Source organism: Callospermophilus lateralis, chromosome 2, assembly GCF_048772815.1.
Source record: "Callospermophilus lateralis isolate mCalLat2 chromosome 2, mCalLat2.hap1, whole genome shotgun sequence".
Taxonomy (NCBI): domain Eukaryota; kingdom Metazoa; phylum Chordata; class Mammalia; order Rodentia; family Sciuridae; genus Callospermophilus; species Callospermophilus lateralis.
Genome location: NC_135306.1, coordinates 146,091,691 through 146,110,392, shown reverse-complemented (window position 1 = coordinate 146,110,392; position 18,702 = coordinate 146,091,691). Strand labels below are relative to the sequence as shown.

The following is an 18,702-nucleotide window of genomic DNA, read 5'->3' as shown; positions in this document are numbered from 1 at the left end:
AAAAATATTGTTCATTAAGGGAAAAGACAATGTAGTAGGAAGGTAAGAGAAAATTTGAAATGTTCAAAATGTGAGCAGAAGAGATATAGCCAGTGATTCCTACAAAGGAAGAGGAGAAAAAAAATAAGTAAGTAAAGACAGAATAAAAGAATTTGGCTATGACAGGGAGAAGAAAGGAGTAAAAGAAAATCAAAACAAAAACTCTAACCCTCAAAAGACAAACTAGAAAAATAAACTTTAAAAAATGAGAAAAAAAGAAAAGTGTGTGTGTGTGTGTGTGGACCCAGTGATCAACACAGCAAGAATACCACGGGGGAAAAGAAGGAAATAATATTAGTGAAAAATGAAAAAATGGATCCCACTGAGGTGGTCAGAAAAGGTTGGATGTCCAGTGCCTATTCCAGGTTAGCCTTTCTTCCATTTTGTCTTGAGCAAGGGCTGAGGGCTATTTTTATGTTTATTTTTATATTGCTCACCAAGCTACAGCTGAAGTTGACTGGAACTGAAGGTGATTGAAATAATTCTCAGCTTTCCTTCTAACAAGTAGAAGGTAGGATGGAATACAAGTACAGTCAATTGGAATCCTGTCAGTGCACTCCCAGGGTGGGACTGTTGCAGAGTTTTTAATGGGAAGGTCTGGTGGCTGGGGGTTAGCTTTAATCAGGTCTTTGGGTCTATGTTGGGTGGCATCTGCTCGGAAGAGATCAGATCCAACATACTCCTAGAGCTGGGCAGATGCTGATCTCTGGATCTCAGGGGCCTCCCATGGATTCTATTTGTAGGGTCAGGGAGCCAACCCTCCACAGGTTTCTCACTCTACACCCAAGAATGTGGCCTTTCCAGATTCAGACCCTGAGTATAATGACACCTGCCTTTTCAGTTTTCCAATCCTCTTCATCAGGTCATGTGAGCTACCAGAGTCAAAGGGATGCAAGTCTCCCTGGATACAATCTCCTCTCTGCCTCTTTTAATCATATTCTGCTAGGTAAATTCAAGGGCACACAGTATGGCAATTTTGCTGCTCCTGAAGCCAAGCTGCAGTGTGGCCTTCTCAATATAGCTCTCTACTTAACAGTGCTTTTTTTTGGTGGTGGTGGGGAGGGGTGCTGGGGATTCAACTCAGGGGCACTCAACCACTGAGTCACATCCCCAGCCTTAGTTTGTATTTTTGTTTAATTTAGAGAAAGGGTTTTGCTGACTTGTTTAGTGCCCCACTATTCCTGAGGCTAGATTTGAACTCCCAATCCTTCTGTCTCAGCCGCCCAAGCGTCTGTAATTATAGGTATGTGTCTCTGTGCCTGGCTTGCCAGTGCTTTTCAAACACCAGTTTACTGTGTAGCCTCTGGTTCAGCTAAGTTCAGAGACCTTTTCTGTTCAACAGGTTTGTCCCATATGTTTCTGTTAACCCTACCTTTGCAGTGAACTGGTGCTACTGCTACCACTAGCTTGGCTACCATGTATTCTTTCTTGTCTTTTGTTCAATGAACTTGAATTTCTGGATCTCTAAAAGTCTGACTGTCTGATACTGAATTTCAGTGAATTTTCTCTTTCACCACTTATTGATGAAATTCAAGCAGTAGGAATTTGGAGCAACCAGAAATGCAGCCTTCCTCTAATACACCATCTTCAATCTCCCACAATACTGTCATGATTACCAATATCTGATAGGAAGTCTTGAAATCAGATAATATAAATCCTTTAACTTTACTGTTGTTCTTTAAAAAATTACTTTGGCTATTCTAATTTTATTGTTCTTTGGGTATTGTAGGTTGTTTGTATTTTTACATCGATTTTAGAATTATTTTATCAATACCCATGAAAACCTTGCTGGGATTTTTATTTGGATTGTGTTGAAACTATAGATCAATTTGGGAAGAACTGCCATTTTATTAAAATTAGTTCTATTTCATAACTATATTGTATCTTTGTTATATATTTCTCTATTTTTAATTTCTTTCACCAATGTTTGATAGTTTTCAATGCAGAGGTCTTACATGTCTGCTATTCAGTTTTTTCCTAAGTATTCCATATTTTCTGGTACATTGTCTGAAAATTTAAATTTGCCAGGTATGATCCTGCACACCTCTAATCCCAGCGACTCAGGAATGTTATGGTGGGAGCAAGCCCACTTAGGATCAACTTAAACAAAACCCTGTCTTGAAATAAAAAATAAAATGGCTGGGAATGTAGTACATTGGTAGAGTGCCCCTGGATTCAATCCCTAGTAGCAGAAAAAATATATACATACAGAAGCACAGTCGAATAGAGACGAGTACAGGAGCAGAACCGTGAAGACCTGGTTTCTTGTCCTGCCCCTTGTTAGTTGTTAGCCTGTTTCCTTGTGATAAAATGGAGCTAAATTATCTGCACTGGCCATCTCTCAGTGTGCTTATTCAAGTGACATCATGAAAACATTCTCACAGATATTGTGAATAAATATATTTATAGCCATTTCTCTATTTGCCTTAATTCTTATGAAATAAATCAGATAATTCTAAATTAATTAACTCAGGAACATGATCTGTAATCTGCTGGTAGCAATTGAGAACCAGCTCTGACAAAGCCTATGAGCTCTGTGCTCATTTTGCCTAACAATGGGAAGAAAAGGTCATAAAAATAGGTACAGGTTCTGTACCTATGACACAGCTGATGATGTTAGAAAGCCAGACAGACCATTATTCTAGAGCAGTGAGTCCTTGCTCGAAAAATTTCTGTGATGAAAAGATGTTTTATGTCAGTGTTTTCCAGTATGGTAGTCCCCATTCCCACAGGACTATTGAACTGTGACTGGTATGAGGGAGGAAATGAATTCTAAGTTTTACCCAATTTTATTTAAATAGCCACAAGTGCAGAGTAGCTACCTTATGGAACAATGCAGCTCCAGAGCAAAAGTGAGATATGGATTTGTTCAACAATGTTGAAGTTCTCTAACTTTTCTCTCATAGCCAACAAGTAAATCATCTACAGTTTGCAATTCTGAAACTGTAGCTTCAAATGCCTTTTACCCCCAAATCAAACAAAAATTTTATAGTATAATTTTTGATAATGAGAACCAATTGTTACTTTGTAGCAATACAGATGAAACCAACAAATGTGAAGGCTACATAAACAAAAAATTCCTTTGTTTTATACATGTTTACCTGAAAAGATATGTTACCTTCTTTTCTTTCTTTTTTTTTTTTTAAGAGAGAGAGAGAGAGAGAATTTTATATTTATTTTTTAGTTTTTGGCGGACACAACATCTTTGTCTGTATGTGGTGCTGAGGATCGAACCCGGGCCGCACGCATGCCAGGCGAGCGTGCTACCGCTTGAGCCACATCCCCAGCCCTTACCTTCTTTTCTTTTTTTGAGAGAATTTTAATATTTATTTTTTTTTTCTCGGGGTACACAACATCTTTGTTTGTATGTGGTGCTGAGGATTGAACCTGGGCCGCTTGCATGCCAGGCGAGCACGCTACTGCTTGAGCCACATCCCCAGCCCTTACCTTCTTTTCTTTAAAGTTAAAAAGCAGTGAAAAATAGGAGTTGCCTGAGAGTGGTCGTGGCCACCTCCTACCTTGCATTTTCCGTTCTCCGACTTATGCACTGGTGCAAGTAGAGATACTCCTGAGGTGCACTGGTGGATAAGGTGGGCTGCACATGGTTTGACACAGAAGGTTCGAATGTGAACAAAGTTGGCTGGCTGGAGTGTGATGGGGCTGAGGATTTTCGTTCTCGCAGCAGGTGATGACTGGAGCTGCTGAGCTCAGCTGGAGAAGAGCGGGGCCCCTGACTGGCTGAGGAAATGTTTCTCAGGGAGTCTGTGAAAAGGAGAAAGAATTCTGTGAGTGAAGAAGGCAGAAAAGGTATCCTTATCCTAAAGATGGCTATCAGAGGAAGGAAAAATATAAAGATCGGAAGGACTAATCTAGCTGTAGCATTCGTTCCCTCATATACCTGCTCCCTCTCACCTCCCAGAGAGGAGGGCTGGGGCTTCTGGGACATCTTTTTTTGGGGGGGGGGGGTACCATGGATTGAGCTCAGGGGTACTCAACCACTGAGCCACATCCCCAGCTCTATTTTGTATTTGAGGGGAAATAGGGTCTCACTGAGTTGCTTAGCACCTAGCTTTTTGCTGAGGCTCTCTTTGAACTTCTGCCTCAGCCTCCCAGCTGCAGGGATTATAGGTATGTACGACCACGCCCAGCCTGGGCCATCTTGGTGGAGGTGCTCTGTAACTTTGTACTGCTCCTGAAGGACACTGCCTATCACAACCTGGGGCTGATCTGCTCTAGCTCAAGAAGTATGGCTACCTGTGGTCCAGAAGTCAGGTAAGGTTAGCCTCTGGAGCATAGTAACACAGCCCTCCTCCTCAGTGGTTACTCCAGCTGTGGTCACCGCCCTTAAAGCTATGCTGGCTTTGTTAAATGAGGCACTGCTTGCAGAAGACTCATTAACTGAGACTCAGGACTGTGTCTTACTATATTAATAATAAAAGCACAAATGTACTTGCAACTGTTCCTTTAGATTGAACCCCAGTTCCTGCTGCCTGCTCATGCAAGTCCTCTGAGGGCTGTTAAGTTTCCCACTCCCCACTGCTCTCCGTCCATTGGTCTTTCTTCCTCTCTTATCTCAAACTCTCCTTTTTTGTGTTAGAAAGGAAGTGAGGTATTAAGGACAGATAATAGTCTAGAGTTCTACACTTCAAGCCAAAGGTATTATTCATGTGGCTGGCTAAGCTTAGTCTAAATTCCTTAGCATAACATACAAGGCCTTTCAGAGTCTGACCTATTTCCTGCTTTTCTCCACCCATAAACAAGTCATATGGAAGCATCATCAGTCCCTGAACACACCAGCTTCTTGTAATTCTTTGTTTTGGCTTATGCTGTTTCTTCCACCTGGATTTCACTTTGACATTCCTGGAAAATGCATATGCAGATGTTAAGACCCTGCACAGACATCACAATCTCTCTGAAACTTTCCTGGACTGGTTTTTCTTCTGGATGCCAACAGTACTTTGTTTATGCTTTCACTATATCTATGGTCACTCTGTTTCCTTGTCTAGCCCATGGGTTTTTATGTGCTATGATCATGATGTTATCTCCATAGCTTCAGCATTTGCCTAATAGAGGTCCTACCTAGAAGGTTTTTAGTCCATGACTGCAGAATAAGCAAAAACAATCATTAAGCATTCAAAATTTTCAATAGTGAAACTTTCATTCTAATGGAATATAGGTTTAAAGATAGAAGTTCAGGTGATGTGCTAGCTGGTGGTGGTGATGATGGTGACCTTCTAGTGTTATTTAAATCATACCAGAGGTGAAACAGATCTCTATCTGCTCCTGGTTACCTGATCTATTTCTGGCTGTGCACTTCTCATGGCCCTAGGCAGGACCATCAGCTTATAAATGCCCCACCATTCTCATTTCTCTCCAGTCATTTCTGATGCTGGGAAGGACGTCTTTGCTAGTCTACAGAGAAAAAGCCAGTGGGCCTCTGGGGAAACTGTTCCACTGACAGCTGTACTGACCTCCAAATGAATTCCCATTATAGGTCGCCTAGTGACCCAGACGTTTGTTAACAAAATCAATAGCTTTATTACTCCATTAGGTTTGCAAGATGAACTCTCTAATAGGAGGGAGAGGGTTTATGCTAGGGGACATGGTAGCCATGGTGCCAGGGGAGGAACACAAGCTGCTGCCTGAAGAGACCCAGGGGAGGAATGAAAAGAAAGCCTCAGGTGAGGTCCTACATGCTCTGTGGTCTTTCTGCCGACCCCCACACCTCAGGATTCAGCTCTAGCCCCTCTTATAGCCTCATTCTAACCCTGGAGCCTCTGCAGGGACATCCCCATCTATTCCCAAGCTCAGTCACTACTAATGTGATGACAACTCTCAAACTTTATCTCTAGTTCGATTCTTCCGGGGCTCCCTGTCGTAATATCCCTCCACCTGATGGGCGTCTTCATTCAGATGTCCCATAGGCAGGCAGGCTCAGCAGTCTAAATGAACTCAACGAGTCTGTGTCCCTTCTTAGTGAAACATATCATCATGTCAGTTCTTCAAGCCTGGAGCCCAGGTGACTTCTAGGCCTTTGCCTTCTTCAACAACCACATCATGGCCATGCCACTGCCCTACTGAAACATCTTCATTGGCTTCCTGTTATCCTTAAGGTGATGTACAAAGTTCTTTCTCTCTAAAACCATTATCCTGTGTATTTCTTCAACTCTGTTGCTTACCAGTGCTTCCTTATCCTTCAGAGGAATTCTAGGAACATAGGAACCTCTCTCTCACCACTCTGTACATTAGGCTGTGAATTCAGTGAAGGCATATTTTTTCTTTTGTGATGATTTTCTCCCCAATATCAAGCCCAATGTGTGACACAACTCATTGAAATTTGTTGATCAAACAAACTCTAATGCATAACTAGTCTCTCAGAAATATTCACTGACTTTAGAATAAAGGACAGTGTGTCACAACCTGCTTATTCTGTACCTGAATGTCCATAACAGCTTTATTCATGATAGCCAAAAAGTCTATTAACTGATGAATGTTAAAAAAAATGCAATTCATCCATACCGTGGACTATTATGTAGCCCTATAAACAAATGAAACAAATGAAATGATCTTCAAAATAGTGTGCTAAGCGAAAGAAGCTAGTCACAGAAGACCACAGATTGCATGATTTAATGTATGTGAAATGTTTGGAACAGGTAAATCCAGACAGACAGAAAGTAAATTAGTTATTGCCTGGAAATGAGCATGGGGTAGTGGAAGTAGAGAGTAACTGCTAATGATTATGAGTCTCCTTTCCAGAGTGATGAAAAACTTGTAAAAGTAGATTTTGGTGATGGTTGTAAAACCCCGTGAATATACTAAAATCACTGAACTGAACACTTTATTTTTTTGGTACTAGGAACTTAACCATTGAGACACATCTCTAGCCCTTTTTATTTTATTTTATTTTTTAATTTTAAGACAGGTGTCTCACTAAGTTGCTTAGGATCTTGCTAAGTTGCTGAGGCTGGCCTTAAACTTGAAATCCTCTGGCCTCAGCCTCCCAAGACACTGGGATTACAGGTATGTGCCATAGTGCCTAGCTAAACTATATACTTTAAATAGGTGAGTTTTATTTTATGTGAACAATGTATCAGAGCTATAAACACACAGTTTGATGATTCTTCCTGATAAAGTTAAATTATCACATGACCTAGCAGTTCCATTCATAGGTATAAACCTTTGAGAAATGTAAATGTATGTCCACATACACACACAAAAATACACACAGGGGCTGGGGCTGGGGCTGGGGCTCAGTGGTAGAGCACTTGCCTAGCATGTGTGAAACACTGGGTTCGATCCTCAGTACCACATAAAAATAAATAAAATAAAGGTCCTTTGACAGCTAAAAAATATTTTTAAAAAATTGCACACAAATGTTCACAGGATTATCCATAATAGCCAAAAAAGTAGAAACAATCCAAATACCTATCAACTAATCAATCAATAAAATGTGGGGTATCCTTCTATGATGGACTGTAGAATATGTAAAGAGCAGTAAAAAGAATAAAACACTGATACAAGTTACAACATGTATTAATCTTGAAAACATTATGCTAAGGGGAAAGAAGCCAGATTCTATCACAGAAAATGTTTATAATTGTGAAATACAGAGACAAAAAGTAGATTAGTGGTTTCTTAGGGCTGGGGTAAGGATGAGAGAGCAGGAAATAACTGCCAATCAGCATAGGGTTTCTTATTGGGGTAACAAACATGTTCTATCCTCAGCAAAAAATGGATAAGAAAAACGTGGTAGGTATACACAATCAAGTTCTACTCAGCAATAAAGAAAAATAAAATAATGTCCTCTGCAGATAAATAGATGTAACTAGAGAACATCATGCTAAGTGAAATATGCCAGACTCAGAAATTCAAGGGTCAAATGTTTTCCTCATATGCAGAAGCTAGAGGGAGAATAAAAGGAATTAAAAAATAAAAGTCAGAGGGATCTCTTGAAAATAGAAGGGAGATCACTAGAGGAAAGGTAGAGGATCCAAGGGGAGAAAGGCATGGAAAGGGGAAGAGCTGGGGAATAAAATAGACTAAATTATGCTACATGCATGTGTAACTATGCCACAATAAATCCCACTTTTGTGGGATAATTATAATGCACTAATGAAAAATAAATACATGTAAACAAAGAGAAGGAAAACTAGAAGAGTAGAGGAAAGGAACAGGGGGAAGGAGACTGAGAGAGAAAGGGGAACTACTGGGGAATAAATAGAAATAAATTATGTACATATATGAATGTCACAATGAACCCAACTATTATGTCAAATTATAATGCACTAATAAAACATTAAAAAGTCCTAAAACTGTGCTGGATACAGTGGTGCATGCCTGTAATCCTAGACGACTTGGGAGGCTGAGGCAGGACTGCAAGTTTGAGGATTGCTTCAACAACTTAGTGAGACTTTGTTTCAAAATTTTAAAAAGGGAAAGGGATGTAGCTCAGTGGTTAAACACTCTTGGTTTGATCCCTGGTACCAAAAAAAAAAAAGTTCTAAAACTAGATTGTGTGATGGTTGCATAATCCTATGACCAAAAAATCATTGACATGTACACATACATATAAGCCCTTTACAAACTATCAAGTGTTAAACATATGCAAGACATTAATAAAATATACCTGGGATTTACTTTTTCTTTTTTTTTCCCTTTTGGGGTGAAAAATGAACACTCAGGATATACAAAATCCTTGCTAAAGCATTATACACTAGAGTAAGAGTTTCCTTTCCTAGACCTCCTCCACCTTTCTCCACCTTCACTGTTCAGGCCTTCACCCCACAATCCCGACAGGGCAGTGTGAATTTCAGTAAAACAAAAGAGCAAGAACACATGTTTTAGAGTCAAAAGACCCAAGGGGCTGAAATTCCATCTCTCAATGAGTGAACCTCATGCCTCCATAGGAGTCATGATACCAGGAACCCAGGCTCAGTTGTGCCACTAACTAACGTGAGATCAGGCAAAGGTCTCTCAGCTTCAGTTCCTAGCTATGCAGCTGGGAGGGTAAGCCCTAGCCTGCCTATCTGACTCATCCAATTGTTTGCAGAATTGAATAAGGTAAGGGTGAGACCAAACCTGTGCACATGTAAAAATTGTTAATAGGATTTGTTGTTGTTGCCAGGGTATCCTTTAAGGGAAGAAAATAAAAATGATACTGATAAAACATTAAATTAGTGTGCCTGCACTGTTTCTGGTATTCTCTTGCTACCAAGGCTGTTATAATGATGTGGCTTGGGTCATTAAGAAGGTCAAGTACACAGCAAGAAGAAAATGGAGGTTTCCAGACTCCTGGCCTAGGTTTCTATCCCTAAGTCTAGACTAAAGATAATGACTGAGTGCCTCAGTCCATTTGTTTTCTTTTATGCAGGGTTTTATTTTTTCCCTTTTCTTCCTGGCTTCTTTTTAGGGCCCTACAAAATCACTCCCCTTCCTTTCCACAACCACCCCTGGGAAGCCTGCCCAGCATACAAACACTCCCCCCACCTTCTTGCAAAACTCTAGAACAGGAAAGCTCTGAAGGATTTCGCAGAGGAGCCCAGCCCAGACCAGACCAGCCATCAACTGGCTAATGATAACAGGAGCAGGAAAGGGGAGGTTGGCGGGAGTTTCTGGAAAAGATGACTGGCCAAATAATGACTAGTTCTCTTATCTCAATGCCCTTTAAATCTTTATCCCTTCCCCAAAATACTCCCCACCCTCAAGCCTCAGTGGGTCTCAAGACCCATAAAGAGGTAGGCCAAAGAACATGATGGAGCCCAGTTGCCTTCAGAGCCTAACTGTGTTAACTCCTAGCTCTGTGGCATGGGACATGTTAATAAACCTCTTTGATTCTCACTTGTTCAGCAGGGATGATACATACTTTGTAGGGATGCTATGAGGATTAGAGATCATTTTATGTAAAACATTTACGATACTCAGCTGCTTCTATACCTGGAGTACCTACCCATGGAGTTGGTTGAGAACGTAGGGCTGAAGAGGTATGAGTTTTATTCCAAGCCACAGTGGGCACTTGGAAAGCAATTGTCACTGTTTTAGTTACAACTATATCCTGTATAGATGTTATATGGGAGATCAGTAAGAACCACAAGGCCAATATTGATTATAATAATCACAGTTATCACTTACTAAGCACCTACTATGTGTTCCTAATTGCCCTGTGAGGTAGATATTATCTCTTTCTCTACACACATACACACACAGAGGATGAAGAAACGGGCTCAGAGATTCTGGGAATTACACAGCTAGAAAGTAGCAATGCCTAGATCTGAAAAAGCTCTGTCTTCAAATCCTACGCAGGGGAAGGAGTTCCTTGAAAATTCCAATGAGCTGAATGGTTTTAGCCTTTCGAGAAGCAGTGTCAGGTAACAGAATGAGGGTCTAGGATTAGGCCTATTATCTAGTGGCTGAGTGAATTTGGGCATGCCCATTTTTTTTCCTGGGTCTTATTTTCTCTACTTATAAAAGGAGAACTTGGATTAGATCAAGCATACACATCAAAGTTATCTTTGAGAAACTTGAATACAGAAAGCAGATCCCACTAAAGAGCTAATAGATATACTGACACATGATTTAGATTAAGATTCACAAGATTAAGGTTTGATTTTTAATAATCTGTGGTTCTTGATTCCAGGGCAGAGATGGAAAGATTAGAATCTACTTAAAAGTTCAAGGGCAAAGCAGCCTCTGAAGGCTAAGAGAAAAAAACAAAACAAAACAAAAACCAGCAACAAAAAACAAATGCTTCCAAAGACTCTTCTTTATATCATCAAAATTATAAATTTAAAACCATATTCTCAATGGTCCTTCCTATCTGTGGCCAAGTAGAATCCTGGGGTGCACTTCCCAGAAACAGACAGTCCTGGTATGGAAACTTTACTCTCTTTGTAAACCTCATTCTCCATATTGTCAAATGAGAAAGGGGATTTTTTGAGTATTTGCTGAGATGAAATTCAGATAAATAATAATTATCCAATACTTAAGTGATGACTGCTGGCTGGATCCCTGTCTCTTCCTTTATTCTTAGAAGTGGATGATGGTAAAATTCTAAGGATTCTAATGAGGAGAATGTGATTGATGAAAGTATTTTGAAAATAGAATGGTATAGGATCATAAGGAGTGAGTATTTCCTATAGAAGGCCAGTTGAAAAGCAAGGATCGGATGGGTAGAGAAGTCTAAAACCAAAAGGATGCTGAAAGGAGCTGAGGGCAAGGCAGGGTCACAGTTCCTGGTCACTTGAACTCACAATCACAAGTCTATTGGGGATTGAACTCAGAGGTGCTCTATCACTGAGCTATGTCCCCAACCCTTTTTATTTTCATTTTGAGACACAGTCTTGCTAAGCTGCTGAGGCTGGCCTTGAACTTGCTGTCTTTCTGCCTTAGTCTTCCAAATAGCTGGGATTACAGGTATGTGCCACTGTGCCTGGCTCAAGTTTAAAATTATTTAAGAAGGAATAAATCTAAAAAAGGTCTTCCTCACTAAGAAACTTCTTGGTAGGAATAGCAGGTAGGTTGCAGGAGAAAGGTAGGTAAATTAAAGAACTTTCTCATTTACTATTTGTGTCTTTAGAGGTGATCTAACAACATGTAACAAAAACCTATTAAAATGTATGAGAACTTTAGAAATTGGAGATTTGCCGAAATAAATTTAGATTTAAATATAAGATAATAATATAGTCCTTTATTAATATGGTATATCTTTTACACAAATATGATCAGTGATATCATATATAATTAAATAGATCAGATTACCTTCCAGTTCTGTTAAGAATATTTTTTCATATTTATTGAGTACTATGGTTTTGTGCTTTTATTTAACGTTTGTCATCTACTCATATTCAAAATCAAATTATATTTTTCAAGTAGGCTAACATAAAGACTAATATTTGAAATATGTGAGGTAATAAAAATTGTTGAGAAAATGAAAAAAAATAAAATAAAAAAGGTCTTCCTTCAAAATTGAAGGAAGAACTCATAAATTTAGGGCAAACAAAAAAATAGCTTCACTGTACATGGTGACTCACACAAAGTGGCAATTGGAAGGGTCTCTGGAGGTCAATTCATCACTGGCCCCCAAATCTTATTTCAGTTGGAGAAACTGTGGCCCACAAAGTGAGACTACTGTCCAAAGCCATGTACTAGACCAAAAGTGAACCCTAGAATCAGAATTCAGAGCTCCTCCTCCAGGGCTTCTTTCCCTAAACCAAAAGAAAGTTGTGTCATTGTGAATGAGGATTTGTTTACGTGTGTGTGTGTGTGTGTGTGTGTGTGTGTGAATCAAGTCATAAGTCTAATCACTAGGACTCTGGCTGACTGGCTGGTTATCTTTCTGTGAGTTTATAGTGCGACTCACATTTGCATGGCAAGTAAACATCTGCTAGATCAAACTATTAAAGACTAGTATAAATAATTATCCAAGTTCAAAAATATAAGTTTCCTACTGTTTATCAAAACTATAAAGCAAAGGAAGAAGAAAAAGGCTGCAGTGACAGGAAGTAACATGAGATCCCACGGGACTTTCTGCAACTATGATTCCCCTGCCCCTTCAAGGAAGAACCTGAGAAAGAACATCTCAGAGCTTGGGAGAGCCAAGTCAGAACATCCTGACCTTGGTGCACATGATCTCACAGTATACTTAGCAGAAATTGATTCTGGGAAGGGCACAGAAGACAGGGAGTGAATGGCTGTAGCTTAGTGGCATGGCACAGTTCCTGGTCATAGATCCTTATAGATATTTGCACTCGCATATCTTATTTTATTTTGTTGGTATCAGGGATTGAATCCAGGGGTACTTAACCACTGAGTCATATCCCCAGCCCTTTATATGTTTTATTTTGAGACGGGGTCTCAATAAGTGGCTTAGAGCCTCACTAAGTAGCTGAAGCTGGCTTCGAACTTGCAATCCTCCTGCCTCAGCCTCCTGGGTCATCGGGATTACAGGCATGCACCCCACTCGTGGCAGAAGCATCTCATTTAGGCCTCTAGTTGGAATTACTTAGGCCTTCTGTGACATCTTTATGGTGTTTGATTTTGCCATTTATTGTAGTGAGAATTCACAAATATGTCACATAAAATGAGGCAGGGAGTGTTTAAAAGTTGGGATTTAGACAATCCCCGTTTCTCTGACAGTGTCTACCACAATGTTCTATGCCTAGTGAACACTTGGATTTGAACAAGAAGGTGTTCAATAAACATACTGTGGCACTGAGGTTTCCTGGGTCCTATGTTTCCTTTCTTGGACAGCAAGTCTATATTTAGCTATATATTGTCTTGTTCATTTGAGATCAGGTTACAATTTCTGTTGTCTCCTTACCTGACCACACCCACCATATACCTTAATTGTGGCAGGTATCTCTCCTGCTCCCTGTGGGGGTTTGAGTTGGTTAGGTGGTCCCCCTCAAAGGTTTATTCTTTTTTTTTTTAAAGAGAGAGTGAAAAAGGGAGAGAGAGAGAGAGAATTTTTTAATATTTATTTTTTAGTTATCGGCAGACACAACATCTTTGTTTGTGTGTGGTGCTAAGGATCGAACCCGGGCCGCATGCATGCCAGGTGAGCGCACTACCGCTTGAGCCACATCCCCAGCCCCAAAGGTTTATTCTTGTCTTTTCCTTAGGGTCATAAGCATTTACTGCAGGCACCATCGTAGGAACTGCAGGCCAGCCCCAAAGCGTGGATCTTGTTTTTGTTCTATGAGCTGAACCTTGCAGTTGAAAAGAACAAATTTATGGGCTGGGGTTGTGGCTTAGCAGTAGAGCACCCGCCTCGCACGTATGAGACCCTGGGTTCGATCCTCAGCACCACATAAAAATATATGAATAAAAAAATAAGGTATTGTGTCCAACTACAACTAAAAAATAAATATTAAAAAAAAAAGAAAAGAACAAATTTATATTCAGGGCAGCACTTTCACCTTTCTCCAAGGTGGAACCCATTGGTATTCCCATTGGAATTTATATACATCCATTAAGTACTCTAAGTTCATATTTTAACAATGCACTTGATTTTTATAATCTTTTCACAAAAAATTAAAATATATCACCATGTTTTTAACCTAACTCTATAAGAGGAAAGCTTTCTCCTTCTTTTATAATGACTTTCACTAACAGACAATTGGCCATTGCTACAAAACACAAACATCAGACATAATCATGGCAGCTTATCAATAATCATTAGCAGAGAGGTCTGGATGTAGCTCAGTGGTAAAGCCCTAGGTTTGACCCCCAGTATTGAAAAAGAAAAGAAAAAAATCAGTGGAATATTCACAAGAATAATATCTTAAACTGATTAGTGTGGATGATGAGGCTGGGATTCTAAGCATTGTAGGTTTGCCTAGGAAATTATGAGATCTGTAGAACTTGCCTGAAGTGCAACTTAGGCTTCAGGAGAGGCAATGTGATGCTGGGAAAGAAAGATGGGCTTTGGAACTCTAATCTCAGTGTGATTATCTCCCTGGCTATGAACACCAGGGATGGTATTTTAATCCAAGAACCCTAATTTGTAACATTTAAAAAATTGCTACCTGTGGAGTTGTTTTAGGGAATAAGAAATGCCTTAGCACTCCATGGTGAGAGGAGCCTGGTATGGGAAATCTTGAACGCTGTTCCCAAACCTTCAGGCTTTGACCAGAGCCAAGATCTGTCCCAGAGGGTGCAAATAGAGTCCACTGACCTATGTGTTGGAGGACTATAGGCACAGAGAGCCTGGGAGGACCCAGCTTCCAGATGGAAGTTTTTTCCCCACAACTGCAACCAGTGCTGTTGCCACAGAAATCTCCTGGCTTCACATCAATAGCTTCTCTATTCATCTTCCAGTTTTGCCTCTTGATGTCTCAGCATCTCCACAAAGATCTAGTATTTTTATTTTATTTTTAAATTTTTTTTGTAGTTGTAGATGGACAGCATGCCTATTTATTTGTTTATTTTTATGTGGTGCTGAGGATGGAACCCAGTGCCTCCCATGTGCAAGGCAAGCACTCTGCCACTGAGCTACAGCCCCAGCCCAAGATCTAGTATTTTTAAAGAATTGGTTCCTAAATATTTTATTTATTAATGCTATTGTGAAAGGAACTTATTAAAATTTTGTTTTACAATTGTAGGCTGTTCTCAACTCTGCCTTTTCCATTAACCCTAAAAAAGTTGGCAGGGGAGTAATCTTTACAAATCCACTTAACAGATGAAGAGACTAAGTCTCAGAGAAATGATGTTACTCAATGTTATTGAGCTATTAGGAAGCACCTGAGCCAGGACCCACAGCAAGGTCTATTTTACACCAAGGTAAGGGCTCATTCCATTATGTGGCTCCATGTGAAGGTTAGAGGCTAGGTGAGAAGAATATGCTCTACAATCACAGAAGACTACATAAATATCCACAAAACTATTCACATATGACTAATAAAGAAACCACAGCCCAAGAGATCTTTCCTGACCATCTGACCTAAATAGCTTTCTAGTCACTCCTTATCACATTACTAGGCCTTATGTTTTATCAAAGCATTTACTGCTATCACGTAAACATTCTGGTTTTGATCTGTCTCTTTCCACTTGATTATAAGCTCTTAAAAGAGTCTAAACCCTCCATGTCCTGTTCACCACTGATGATGCTTCAGTGGCTATAAAAATGTCCCTCTTGTACCCCTGATGTGGGTAACATAATTGACAGACAAGCCCAGCTGCCAGTTCTCTGTATCCCTTCAACTCTCCACATTCACATGGATGAACTTCCTGTGAGCTGTTCCCATCTAGTGGCAGTAATTCTAACACAAGCCTGTGAGACATGGAACTACTTCTTTTTTTTTTTTAGAATTTTTTTAATATTTATTTTTTAGTTTTCGGGGGACACAACATCTTTGTTTGTATGTGGTGCTGAGAATCGAACCTGGGCCGCACACATGCCAGGCGAGCGTGCTACTGCTTGAGCCACACCCCAGCTCCTAATGGAACTTCTTTAACAGAAACTTTGGCTGGAGATTCTACACTGACGTGGTTGGGCCTATTTAGCACTGTGTAACAGCCTGATCCTCCTTCCTGCCTTCTCTCCTTCACATGTCAGTCCTGAAAGTGTTCTCTGCTTCTCTGGGTTCCTTTCCTTATCCTTGCAGCTGTTTTACCAAGTAAATCTCTTGGCATGTCTAAACTTTTCTTGATGTCTGCTTCTCAGGAACCCAAATTACTACACCCACTGTCCAAAACAGTGCTTCATGAACTAATGATGGCCTCTCTTCTCCACAAAGTGTACCTACCTATGGTGGAGCACCCGCCTGGCCTCTCAGCTCTGTTTATGTGGACTCTAGTGGACACAAAAGCATCTCTCCTAGATTCAGAGAAAACTAAAGCTAAGGTCTAGTCAATGGCAAAAGATGGCGTAGGTTAAAACTAAAGACAGTAAGAACTCTGTGATGCCCTTTCTTAAAGGAATCCAGGGAGAGGATCCATGTGCTGGGAAGGCCAGAGACGGCCACCACAAAAAGAACAGAGATGGCAATGAGTCTCTTCCAGGTCCCCATCCACACACCAGGTCTTGTGACAGTATGAGACAAGGACCTATAATCTAGAATTTCAAGGTATGGCTTAATAGTTGAGAGCTTGGATCCTGGGGCTAAGCTGTTTGAGTTTGAGGGGCTGGGATTGTGGCTCAATGGTAGAGCGCTCACCTAGCACAGGCGGGTTTTGAGCCTCAGCACCAAATAAAAATAAAGGTATTGTGTAGTGTCCATCTACACGTAAAAAATAAATATTTTAAAAAAACTGGGTTTGAAATGTAGTCCCTTTACTTACTAGCTGAGGGAATGAGGAAAAGGTATTTAACATTTCTGTGCCTCAGTTTCCTTTTTTTGTAAAATGGGAATGATAAAAAGTATCTACCTCATAGGATTGGATGCAATGGTACATGCCTGTAATCCTAGTGACTTGGGAGGTTGAGGTATGCCTGTACTTCTAGTGACCTGGGAGGTTGAGGTGGGAAGATGGCAAGATTGAGTCCAGCCTCAGAAACTTAGAAGGACCCTGTCTCAAAATAAAATAAAAAGGGCAAGAAGTGTAGCTCAGGGATCAAGTGCCCCTGGGCTCTATCCCTGTACTGCAGGAGAAGAAAATAAGATGCTTAGAACACTGTCTGTCACACAGTAAACTCTTATTAGCTTTTATTATCAGTAGTAATGTATTTTAAGAGACACCTTGGGGCTGAGGATGTAGCTTGGTGGTAGAGCTACCATGTAGGAGGCCCTGGGTTTGATCCCCAGCATAGCAAATAAACAATAAATAATTTAACAAAATAAAAAGACACCTTTGTTTTTGAGTACCTCAATTACTTAAGTATAATGCACTTTAAATCAAGGAAGTGAGCAGAGTTTATTTGGCATATAATTAATCACAGTACTATAAAAGAAATATTTTTGAGTTTGGGCAAAACAGAATTAAAGTTAAGTATGCTATCTTAGTTTTTGAGAGTAGCATAGTATTCAAAAGTCTGGTGAGAGCTGGGTGGTGGTGTGAACCTGTAGTCAGTTTATTCTGGAGGCTGAAGGGAGAGTTCAAGGTCAGCCTGGGCAATATAGAGAGACACTGCCTCAAAACAAACAAGAAAACCAAAGGGTTGTGACGATCATAAGAAGGCAGCAACAATTAGCTATACATTCAACAGATATTTAATGTTTATCATGTAAATATATATTATGCTATATGCTTTAAATAAATTCTTAATCTTTAAAATATGAAGAATGCTTTGTTTTTATGTTGTTGATTCAGAAAAGTCAACTAACTTACCTAAGATTATTATTAAGACTGAATCCATCACCCCCACCCCCTTACATACATATAATTATAATGCATTTATTAAAATAATAATAATAGAAGGAGATAAGTAGAGTAAAGTAAGCAGATTGGGGGAGGGAGGTGGAGAGGGAAAGGGAAGATACTGGGGATTGAGACTGATCAAATTATGTGATATGTATGTACAAATATGGCATAATGAATCCCACTATTTTATAAAATTATAAGATACCAATATAAATTTTTTAAGAAGACCTAATCCACTGATTCAACTCATCATTGTGGGTTCATGTGTTTATATGATTCTAACACTCTATGCATATATCATATTATGCATATGATATATGTATTGTATAGGCATGAACACTTTATAAACCACAGTCTTATTACACAGATATGAGAGCTTGTCATCACCAGCATCACTGGGAACACTAACTGACATTCAAGCAACCTAGGTTTTAATTCTAGCCTTGCCGATGAACTGTATGATATTGAATTAGCTCCTCTCTTGACCTCGGGATATGCTGTCATTTGAGGAGTATGGAACTAAACATTCTCTGAGGATCCTTCAAGATCTCATTCTCATTCTCAGAAGTTTCTCATACTATGCAATCTATTCCCTTCTGTCTTGGCTGGATGTTTTGGCCAATATGATTCACCAGCCAGAACGAATTTTATTCACTGACCTCACCCAGAAAAGGGGTGAGGAGGGGGCAAACAAAATCAAACAGTAGATACATAAATATAAAATTTAGGTCATTAGTATAACCTCATCTCTTCAGCCTGGTTAGTACATCCTCCATTTTGAGTTTTTCTTTGTTTTATACCACAACAATTTTAAACCATTGTTTCAATATTCAGAATTTTGGATAGTTCAGTCTCTTAACTCCTGTG

The 18,702-nt window shown here is 39.8% G+C and overlaps 1 protein-coding gene across 2 annotated transcripts in view; it reads right to left on the bottom strand.

Annotated features, from left to right (window-relative positions):
- Gab2 (GRB2 associated binding protein 2) overlaps nt 1-18,702 on the bottom strand; it is a 181,312-nt gene that overhangs the window by 28,010 nt on the left and 134,600 nt on the right. For both annotated transcript variants that reach the window (XM_076846583.2, XM_076846584.2), the window contains exon 3: nt 3,558-3,801. In XM_076846583.2, coding sequence (XP_076702698.2) covers nt 3,558-3,801 — 244 coding nt within the window. The remainder of the gene's footprint in view (nt 1-3,557; nt 3,802-18,702) is intronic.